General features: G+C 37.7%; 1 protein-coding gene across 1 annotated transcript in view; it reads right to left on the bottom strand.

Annotated features, from left to right (window-relative positions):
• gpc6a (glypican 6a) overlaps positions 1 to 12386 on the bottom strand; it is a 131015-nt gene that overhangs the window by 25685 nt on the left and 92944 nt on the right. The window contains exon 5 of the mRNA XM_079462309.1: positions 417 to 547. Within this exon, the coding sequence (XP_079318435.1) occupies positions 417 to 547 (131 nt within the window). The remainder of the gene's footprint in view (positions 1 to 416; positions 548 to 12386) is intronic.

Here is a 12386-nt window from a genome sequence, read left to right on the forward strand (position 1 = left end):
GACTGCTGTGCATTTTCCATCAGCTCCTGTTTTGAGGAAAGCTTTTAATGTGAAAGCAAACTCCAGCGTTCAAAGGACACCATGTAGCCCGTACTCTTTCTTTCGTTTGTGGATAAAACCACATCTCATTTCTCGTGCTGGCCTCCGTGTCCAGCTCCTTCAGAGAAATGTAAAAAGCTTTGGTGTCTGGAGTGTGCTTTGACATGTAACACGCACCATGCATATTTCATCAAACGCTGTGACCAAATGTCCGTAAAATCTTTTCCGTTTTCTCCATTTCTTTTGCTTTAAATCTAACGCTGTGCCATGTGTTTAGATGAGAAGAAAATATTCTGTTTGCACTATAAAAGAAGTCATTAAAGTGCAATGAATAAACTGATGTAAATTTATTGAAAGTGTGTATGTGACTCAAGTACCTTCTCTGAGACCTGCATACTGTTCTCTTGCATGGCCATGATGGCTTCTGAGATCTTCACATCGATTGGTTCCATGACGTCTTCGATGTTGAAGGGTCCCTCCAGCCTATCGGCAACCAGCAGCATGGCATCTGTCGGCACGAGATGGACCAATCAGAGGCTTTCTTACATACATGATCAAAACTCATCTCACTCGTTCATCTACTCGAAATAAAACACCTTTTTACTTACATAACTGACTATGAAACAACAACTTTACATCAGAGAAACACACACTTATGAGACATCTAGGTTTTAATATATCTGTGCTTGAAAGTCTAAAAACAGATATGACATGACATGACAACGTATTATATCATTTGAATAACTGTAGATATGGAGACACACATATGACACTGAGGCTGTGTCCGGAATCGCCTACTTCCATACTATATAGTAGGTGAAAATGAGTACAAGTCATGAGTAGTATGTCCGAAATTGGATGCGCACTTATCTATCCCACGATGCCACTGTCACACTTCAAAAGTAAATCAAATAAATATAGTGGAAAACTAAGGCGGACTTCTGTTTTTAATGTAAGTGCCAATAAATGAATTTCTTGCTCACGTGTTGGTTGTTGTTCATACGTAATATCTCAAAGAGCATATGGGTCACATGACCATAAAACATGCATAAAACACCCACTCATTCTATATAGAACGCACTGTTTTAACGGCCGATAGCTACTTATTCAAATTCAGTACGTACTGTCACAGTATGCGATATCGGACGCATACTTAGACTAATGTAAGTATGCACAGGTGAAGTATGCATCAGAGACAGCAGTGTCAAATGATAATTAAGTTCACCGTTTTCCTCTACAGCCCACTGTGTTTTATATGAGACTGTCAGACGGGCATAAAAACATGTAATGTATTGATTCAATTAGAGTCAGTGAATTGATTTTACCCTTTAGGTTGTTCCCTTGCGCTCATATTTCCAGATATTTGGACATATCGTTTCTCTTTAACGTCCCTCGCAGCTACACAAATGGAGATGCCTAATGTTTCTCACATTGTGAAAGACAGTTTGATCAAATAAATACCATGGGCAGAATGGTAATGTGGACATTCTCCCGAAAATTACCTTTAAAAATGCCAAAGAGACGATGGAGAAACGGCTGTAAACTGTAATTAAACTGCCACATATCTTTACTTGTCTCAGCTACTCCAGCTGTAAGAAACTTTTCACACTTTTTCCCCATTTTCAGGCTCTCCTGTCCCACACAGAGAGAAACTTTCATACAAAGACGCTGAAGAAAGTACACGTGTACATGCAAAAACCACACTAAATATGAAAGTAAACCATTTCATTTCCATTGTTAAAAGCACTTTGGAGTTACATGTAAATATCACGGTAAGTCTTCATTTCTCATTAGCAAGAAGTAAGAACCACGATCTTATAAGATCTGAATAAATACCACATTATCCAGCATAGAGCAATTCCATCCAGGAAAAGGTCTTGGGTTTGATTCCCAGTCTATGTAGATGAATGCACCGTGCTTCGGATCAAATCATCTGCCAAATGTGTACGCACGCAAATGTTCATGAATTTTCCTTCTAGTGAAGATGGCAACCTTAGTCCACACCTCCAGCATGGGATGAAAATGAAAATAGACACATCTACAACATTATATTAAACCTTGACATGTCACACAACCGCAAAGAGTCAAAAAGGTTTCAGTGTACCTTCATATCGATATGATAATATTACATACACCAGGAACTGTTGTGTTCACAGCGTTTGATCATTTATTAATGAGCGCCACATATAGCACATCTCACGCAATTCTTCACTATAAAATCAGTGGCGTCCGGAATGATATCACGTTGCTAAGTTCAATTTTGACACTTGATTTTCTTCCGTTTCGCCAATTCTAAGGTCACTCCAAACTTTGTTATCTGCTTAAACGTCAATATTATTCATTATCACACCATTCTTGACTGGATATGAAAACGACATGAAAAAAGCGTCACTACATCCCTCCTCTCTTTCCTCCGGACCAAATGACTCCTGAGTGGACCTGGGCACAAATCGATGGTGAAGATAGATGATTTGCCAATCTCACAGTTGTGTCATTAAACCTCAGCCTTATTAATTTGTGCTCGCATGGAACCTATTACAGCAAACTAGATGATGCCATTGATCGGCTGCAAGAAGCCAGAGAAAACGCATTTGATCTTTCCATTAGGTGCTACCCCTCGCTTGAACTCATAAACGGCCCTCGAAGCGAACAAGATGGATACCGCATTTCATTTTCCAACAAAAGGGAACGACAAGAGAGAGTAAAGGGCTGATTTAGCGCTCGGTTATCAATGAGGCTGTTGAAGAGGTGCATTGTGGGTTAGTTCTACAGGGCACAGGAAGAAAATGAAATGGCACGGCCATGGCTAAAGCAATTAAAACTTGGATCGTTTCATTGGCTGGTATAATGTAGGTCAGTCTATCATGGGTTACTCACAGCAGAGAAAGCTTTAAGCTCGCGATGTGAATAAATAAATAACTAAATGTCTATGATTAAAAGTGAAAATGTATGTGAAAAGCTGAAACAATAGTTAAAGAAATACGTTTTTTCATAGCACTAATATAAAAATGTTTTACTAATTGTAAAAAAAATGTAGCAATCACTTTTCACAAAACTCTTGGCAGAACTGATCTATAAGGACAATAAAACAAAGACTGCTACAGATTCATTTCTTATTGAAATGACTTAATATTACATTATTAAAAATGAAACAAATAGATCTTTCGCTTAAAACAAGAACATTTCTGCAAACATGGTAAAAAAATAATCTTTCTTCCCTTAGGACTTATTTTTCCAAAAACTCAATTTTAGAAAATAAGACTTTATACCTTGCGTAACTAAGCTTCTTAAATATCTTTCTTTGAGAGAGTTGACATATTTGTACTGGATATCAAGACACAAAATCATTTTACTGTCACTAAATGAATTTCTTGCAAAGCATTTTTGTCTTGTACAACCTAAGATACGTTTCCTTGACAAGGAAAGTGAACAAAAGCAAAACATTTGTTTATTTTTGTGCTAGAAAAAAGCACAAATGATTGGTAGAATCTCCTACTGTGACCCATACAAACAGAAAATACTGTGATTCCGTACAATCTAACACACCATCAGGTGTCTGTACAGGTGATAACTCGGATGACTTTCTCTGAACGTGTGCTCTGGTTAGAGATCTTTGGTAACTACGAATTGCTTTTGTGCATTAGCTTTAACAATTGAAATTCATAAGAGAGCGGTCCAAAGCTACAGGTGTATGACACTTTTTAAAAGTCCTTCCTCTCCGTTAAGACTTTAATACCCCTGCTGCATTCTGGGAAGAGCTTAATCCCGAGCTCTCGTTCTCCGGTCGGCCCTCAGACTTTAAAGAGCTCTTGTGTTTGTTTACTGTGAGGACTCAAATTGCCTGTGATTCCCGGTTAGATTTCCATCAGGAAACGGCTGGAGGTCAGAGCGAAGGGCTCTAACAGCGATGTCTGGCATTGCCGTGGCGATCGGAAAGCTAGACACACATCCTGCTATTACATTTACATTTAGGCATTTTATCCAAAGCGACTTACAAATGAGGTCAACCATGGAAGCAATTGGAACGACATAAGGACAACAAAAAGCATAAGTGCAATAAAACTGGTCTCTTATCGCCGAATACAGTAAGGTTTCTAATTTTTCTGATAGAAAGAGTAGAAAAGAGATAGAAGTCAGAACTGATCGGTCTGGTGCTGATCGGTTAGCTCAAGATTTATGAGATCTTTTTTTCTGGTGCACAAAATCTTGACTAAGAGTAATAAAAAAGGGACAGAATCCACACGGAAATGATGCACAATGTTTTCTGTGGTTTGTGGTTTTGGTGCTTAATGGTTTCTTAAAGATTATTCATTTAATTGGTCATCAGACGCTGACTGTCTCCTTGTTCACGCGTCAATACTGTATTGATATCACGTTTTGTTGAAAGCGAGAGAAACTCTCTATCATGAAAGAGACACCACAGGCCGAGTTAAACCACATTCCAAAAGCATCAAGGTTAACTTTCTCCCTACTGGCGAAAAGAAAATGTACCGGCCGTCGGGCGAAGATAAAAATAAAGATAAGAAATGGGGGTCGAGAGAGGCTACGGCGTTATCGGGGGATTTGACGGGTGGGAAGTGTGGAGTACACAGGCCGTACCTCTGAGCGTGTCTGACATGAACTCTACGAGCCCACCGCATGCCGCTGAATTGATGGCTTTCATTTGCGGAGACACATCAGTTTAACCGCAGCGCAAAGGTCTCTACATGTCTGAGTCTGGTTCGATAAATTCCTGCCGTTCTTTTGACGCAAATAACCGAGGGGAGAAAGGCAGAATCAAATTCATAAATGGAAAGATTACATTACAGTTTCCAAACAAACCATTTCAAATCTTCTGACTCCATTACAAAAGTGCCATAGCGGCCAATAAACATCTAAGCCTTGAGCATAGGAATCAAGAAAATACCCAAACATACCATTTTTCTGAAATACTTGAGGGGATCATGTGATATCTTTCCCTATATACTTAACATATTTTACATATAGTAGAATTAATAAATATTTACAGCCTAACAAATATGGATGTTGAGGAGGTCACCATAGCAACAGTACATCACTAGACACTACTCCATTAATACGGAGTAGCCTATTTATAAATGAATTAGAGATTTACATTCACACACACGTGAAAACATACTTTAGTATTTAGTCAAGTGAACTGTACTAAAATTCCTGGGTCTTTTTTTAAACTAACGATCTTAAATATTTATGTATTCTAAAGTTTACCATAGTACATATTAAAGTATACTACTGAGATGACTTTACAGTTTGCTAATATTTACCATGGTAAATATTCAAGTATACTTTATAGCTATTTACTTTAGTTTACTATAGTAAATATTACACTTTACTACATTATTTACTATAGTAAATAATCAAGTATACTACAGTATTTATCTTACAGTTTACTATAGTAAATATGACATTTTACTACATTATTTACTTCACGGTTTACTATAGCAAATAATCAAGTATACTACAGTATTTATCTTACAGTTTACTATAGTAAATATGACATTTTACTACATTATTTACTTCACTTATTTACTTATTTACTGTTTTACTTTAAACTAGAGGAAATTGTAGTACATATCCACTAATACTAAAGTAAATAATCAAGTATACTACAGTGCTTTACAATTTACTACAGTTTACTATAGTAAATATTCTGATATACTTAAAAGAGACTCATTAGAAGTCCGTGTATAAATGTCATTGATTTCATTTGTTGATTTGGACAAAAGTGTGTTGGATTTTATTGAATGTAAATCCGCTGTAGGAGAAGCTACAACACTGTAATTGAAGTAATGATTTCCTAATAAGAATCACAGCTGCTCTATTCAGAGCTTTCACAAGTCAGAAACTCCATGTCAAAGCATTCGGTCCTGCTTTTCAATCAGTGTTTATCAGGAAATAAATGACAGCAGAATAACGCAGTGGGGATCCCGACGCACACAAACATCTCCGGTTAAACGCTCATTTTCCTCACTTTGGAGAAATGGTTGAAGTTGAAATAAGTGATTACTGTAAAAGTGAATGTCAGAACCCGAGCACCCCGTAAGGAACAGAAGCGCTCTGTAAGGAAAGCAGACGTGTAAAAGCATCTTTATAAGAGCGATCTGGACACAGAGACTCTCTTCTAGTTTGCTTATTTTGGTTTGACACGTTCAACAGAATGAACACAAGCCGAGCGTTATAAAGCACGCGTTTAAATCAGACCTGACAGATGTGTAAACATCCACCGAGTGGAATGCGTGAGGCTTTAAACTACATCAAAAACACCAACGGTGAGGGAAATCTCTCAAAAAGATAAATAACACATGAAATCGCCTCAATTATTCCTCCTCGGTAGACATCAATGAGATTACTGTCAACGAAGAGCAAATTAAAATGTCTGTTTAAGGCTCACGTGTGTCTCGGATGTTTCCCGTGAGAAAAGAGTCAGAAATGTCACAGATGTGTCCGTCATGTGAGTTTGAGAAGAACTGAACTCAAGATTTGTCTCGTCTGCAATCAAAAGTCAATATTAGTGAAGATCTCAATTTTAAGTAGAAACATCTGAGACAAAGTTGAGACTTGAATGAAAAACAATGTGTGTGCGTGGCAGTGAGTTCTCAGCATTTGATGATGGCTTGTGTAATTATTTCATGATGAGGTCTAAATTGTCCGTTGTGGATGAAGACGGCTCCATTATTGTGAGAGATGAGTTATTCCTGCTGGGTTTCAGCATCCATGCACCCCCACACTCCTTCATATGCACAAAAACTGACAATAAACAGTCAACCCACACACCTGATCCTCACAGAATATACTGTAAAGCCTCACAAATGTATGTCATATCAGATGGCTCCTTAGAGAGGACTGAACGCGTGATCCCTTGACAAATTTCATCAGATTTCATATTAACGCCAAGGTCAGTCTCAAGTTTATTTCTATAATGTAGTGCTATGCATATGTTTACCACAGTGCTTTGCGCAGGTAAAGCAAATCGTAGTACAGTAAACATGTTCATGGGGAAAAATGAAATGAAATATGTAACTTAAAAGCAAGAGAGAATAAACATGCTTTCATCTTAGACTAAATGGCATTTTAATACGGATAGTTGTATAGCTAATGCTAATATAGACAGACCGATAGGGACAGACAGACATAAATGTAGATGACAAATATCCTGTATCCGCCCAACGGTGTGACCAGCACAATCTTACGACAAAAACATGAATATTTTACGTGGTGGAAAACAGGCAAATTTGTATGAATTCATGTGATTCGTACATTTAAGCGCGATTTGCTTTCAAGCCAGTGACGTTCGTTTTAAAGGCGGAATTAGGGGCTTCATTTTTTTTGAATGAAAGTTTTTTAACTTTTGTGTTTTGAATTCATACAGATTAGTTAACCTTGTAAAATAGTTGCAAATTCTCTTATGATCAGGTTGTTGTGACAGCAAAAATTTTGAAATCAAACTCTTATTAATGTACAATTTAAAATACAAAATAGCATAAGAGAGATTTATCTTAAGTGTTAGTTGTGTTTTTGCTTTCATACCATAGGGCACATTTACAGACTTCATTTGAATAACAATGTGACTTTAATCTTTTGTTTTTTTTCATTTGGTTTCTTTATAGTATTAGCCATGAGTCATGTTTTCATAAGATTCATGCAGATTCTGTAGGGCGTAGGGAGCTCACTGGGTTTTGGAACGGAGCAAATATTTCAAGACTGAACTAACAGCAGAGCGAGTTATTTCAGTGTTTATTTAGTTAAGCAGTCGACTGTTTACTTGCAACAGAATCTGAATGTCATTCCAGCTTTTAAGCCGAAAACAAATGCTTGAAATTCTTAACAGTACGCTTCCTCAGAAAATTACATATTGCTCGTACAAACAGAACGGCCGCTCTAAAAGAATCACACCCATAACCCTTAACCACTTGTACTATATGAAAAACACACGCTGCGTTTTGTTTTTGTAGCTTTTTCAATTTCTGACTCCAAGCATGAATATAATAACAAAACACTGTGCTGAAATTGAAACTCACAATATTCTTGACAGTTGAACGATCGGAGATTTGAAGTGATGCCGGTTTGATCACTGCAAGACTGCACATATTCATATTAAATTGAACTTGCACATTATTTGAACAGAAGATGTGTCAATACATCTCCAGCCGGAGGTCATTAAAGACTGTATATTTTGTGATTTTTAAGGTCCTAGTTTGGTTTATGGAGAGTCCTACAACAAGTTTAAGTACATGCATGGTGTAAAAACATGGTGTAAACATAATAGGCAGTTATTATTACCTCCCTTCTTGACTGACTCTCAAATGATTCGTTCGGCGATTCATCCATCTAAGTCCCTCCTTTCTGTCAGTCTACTCTGATGTGATTGGTCAGATGGTCTAGTCCGATGTGATTGGTCTACTGTGTGCAGTGTCACAAATGGAACGTAGGCTGGGATTACACGCAATGACGCAAATCTGACCCGGAACTGAAACTAGAACGACTCGTTCATGTGATTCAGAGTCGACTCCTTTTTTCCCAAACCTAACTGTGTTATTCGTTCACTTCCGGCATTATAACTTGGCAGACTGCTCACATTCATACACAGCAACATTACACACGTCATGAGATTTCGTTTTAAGGACATTGTAATAGTTATTCTGGTTAAATACAAATCAATACAACTGTAATGTTGGGTCTCCAAAGAGTCTTTCTTTCATTTGTTTTAAATTTGGACTAATTATTGACTAATCAGACTTAATTTTCAGGGTTGAAATGAAGACTTCACCCCAGGCTTACGAGACGGAGCTGGAAAATTCACAAAGCACAGAATATTCACACGGCTCTTAATTGGCCAGTTGCTCTCACAAGCGGCTGGTAAATGTGATAGTCGAGCAGTCACAAATCTCTTCATGGTCGGCCAGCTTTGGATAAAGTGCTAGATTTTAATGATGGAATCCGTGCATCTCTTTTTCTAAAGCTCTTTGGAGGTACAGAACTTCAATTTGAGCTAATAAGATGTAAATGTATTGGGGAGACGACAGCGTACTGCGACTTAAAATAAAAAAACCTGAATATAAAAGTCAACATCTGAACACAAATATGTTAAAACACCACACACAGACACAGCTGTTTATATGCCAAGCACCGTGATTTATATGCAGTTGTATCTTTGTTTTTCTTAAAGAGGGGGTAACATGCTATTTCATGCATTCTGACTTCTTTACACAGTAAACGTGCTGGCTTCTCAAGCTTAACAAGGTCAAATAGTCATAAAACGAGTTGAGGGTCTGACAGTGTGAGTACAGGTTTCACCTAGAAAGTCATGCCCACGCGTCATCCAGCAAGCTTCACTCGGCTGACGGAAGTTCAGCTATGTTTGTTTGGGTGAGGAATGTTATATATAAATGGTGGATTTGGAGATCGTTTGAAACTGATAGATGGTGCCGTCCCAGTGCTTAAAGATGCCGGACATGAATCGAAAGTTGTAAATGAAACCAAATCATAAGTCTGTGTTTTGTTGGCAATCGGCGTGTACTTGCATAATGTTAACAACACGAAGGGATTAATGCGATGATGTGTTGTGTGCTCGGGCTGTAGTTCCGCCCCACGCTCACCACTAGTCCCACCTCTAGCAGCTCGTGTTTTTCCGGAAAATCGTACAGCTGTATCTCCCTTTTATAAATTGGATCAAACTTAAGACTCTTCAAAGATACGAAGTATGCAATATCACTCTATAGTTACTCAAGATTAATATGAGATTGGCTGCACGTGTTACCTACTTTAGCATTAACAAGACATTTGCGTGTTTTACAGTGACTGTTAGAATACAAAGAAAAAAGGGATCCCTTAAATACACTATTTTTAAAGAACGCAAACAAGTGTACGCCGAAGTACATACTTTAAGTATATAGTCCACAACCCTGGATTCCACATTTGACTAACAATCATGAGACTTTTATAGTTGAATCCCTTATACATTTAGTTAAAGATACAAAACCAAAATACAGAGAGAAGCTTTCAATACATCATCATGAGCATTATGTGAGACGAAACCATCCCGATTAAATCTCAAAGAAGCCACAGACACTACTGCGAGTAAAACAGAAACAATCTGGAACGTTAACGACACTTAGATCCAAATTTAGTTTTTCTATAGTAACCCCCTACCGAAACAACACTTTTGCTTCTCTGTCGCCATCTCTGTTTGAAAATAGAACTGCTTGTTTCTTTACGTATTCATCTTTACAGTTTTATTGGAATACAGATCACCCTGTCATGGTTTTCCATTAAACGGCAAACATTCAATGTCTTTAACGTCACCACAAAGGTTAGCCGTGATAAAAGCTAGCTTGTTTGTGTTAGCTTAACCCTGCTTGGCTTTGCAATGAAACATGCCACTGAGAGAAAGCTGAAAGTAAACAACCATTAGAGAGCTATTTACCTCAACACTCACATGGAGGAGAGCCAAAACCAACCCAGACTGAAACCACTGGCCGTCCTTACATTCCATCTCAAAAATAAAACATTGTCATCATTTATTCAAAACCTGTGTGTGAGTCTTTCTTCAGTGGAACACAAAAGAAGATATTTTGAGAAATGTTTCAGTGGCTCTGTGTTCATATAATGGAAGTCAATGAGGTTCAGGGTTATTCCATGATCAACATCCTTCAAAATATCTTCTTTTGTGTCCTTTGGAAGAAATAAACCCGTACAGGTTTGACATGACATAAATAATTCTCTTTCTTTTGTTAAAATGATGCCGCACATTAAATTATGAACAGAATAAAAGCGTTGAATAAAAGACTATTTGTGTGTGAAGTCGAGTCCAGCACAAGTCATTTATTGGCAAAAGATGAAATGGTTATCAGGAATACGGCCAGAAATCGGACGCTTTCAATCCAACACTCTGTCAAAACACATTCTGTCTGAGCTTCTCTCTGAAATAATTTTCCAAAAGTTTGTTTGCACGTCACGTGAAGTTATTACCTAACTGCGTGAAGATCAGATTTTCTCCATAGGAATTCACTATAACTAACTTCAAATATCTGTGTTTTGCGTTGTTATTGACCGTTCCAATCGATCAAACCATGAAAGGTGTTTTTATTGTGTAGCAAAAGCTGATGTTCATGAAGGAGTTGAGATCTGTACAAATATCTCTCTCTGTGTTCATCTCAACAAACACATGTATACAGGTATTACATGACATGAGGATGAGCAAATGATGGGTGAACTATCACTTTAATGTGCCAATCATTAACAGATTCACTTTATGGGTCTTTCAAAAACATAACACCAACAACCCCACAACTTTTAAGACGCGGCCTATTCCATATGAATCCGTACAATGTGAATCAGACAGAAACATACAAGTATAAAATAGCAATAATGAGGAGATCTAAACCAGACTATAAAACAACATATGAGATCATATAAATACATATGAATTCACCACCTCATAAAATGGTGATGAAACACTATGAGATCTGTAAAAAGCAAATAACACAGATGAGTTCAGTCACCTGCAGTCAGTAAAGCCGTCGTGAGAAACCAACAGCAGTGGTTTTCTGAGGAGTTTGTCTTCTGTCATTCAGGGTTCTGGACCCCATTTGTACCTGTCAGATCTGTCACTATTTACCATGTGTGACTCAATCACTTGAGAATGAGAACAGAGCTGCTGTACGCAGCTCAAATAAAAGAGAGAGAGAGAGAGAGAGGTTTCACATGGTATGGTATGATAAAGATGTTTTGATTACATTTAAGCATATATGTTTGTATTTATATGTAATACTTCACTTTTGACTAAAGAAATTTTGCCTTCAAGTCCCACTGCAAGGTTTCAGTTTGTGAGGAGATTTAAGCGATGTTGCCTGAAATAAAATGCAATAAATATGAATTGACAGAGCCGATCCTCCCTATACACAAACTACGCAAGTTGCATAGGGCCCCTAAACCACCCATTGAGTACTGAATCAACTTTCTGCCTTTAGAGTGGTCTCTTACAAACTTTACAGTTTTTATTTCTCAATTTATTTCACTACTATGACATATTGGGACGTTGTGCAGTGCGTGCAGCTGATGACATGCGCATAATGTGATGATGCGTCATTACATATTGCCATGCCTTCAAAATGAAGCTATCCGCCTATAGTGGAAAAAACGCAACAACGTAAGTTTTGCCAAGTTATCCAAGTACAGATTTACAATTAATTCAGTGTTTGTCCACTGGCATACAGTTGGTTTGACTGTGGACGTTCGATAGTCATAAATTTAGGGACCGTCTGCAAAGTAACATACGCATCAACAGCATTTACAGGGATGATTTACAGTCACAAAACCAGCTGTACAAA

The sequence above is a fragment of the Barbatula barbatula genome (assembly GCF_947034865.1).
Source record: "Barbatula barbatula genome assembly, chromosome: 8".
Taxonomy (NCBI): domain Eukaryota; kingdom Metazoa; phylum Chordata; class Actinopteri; order Cypriniformes; family Nemacheilidae; genus Barbatula; species Barbatula barbatula.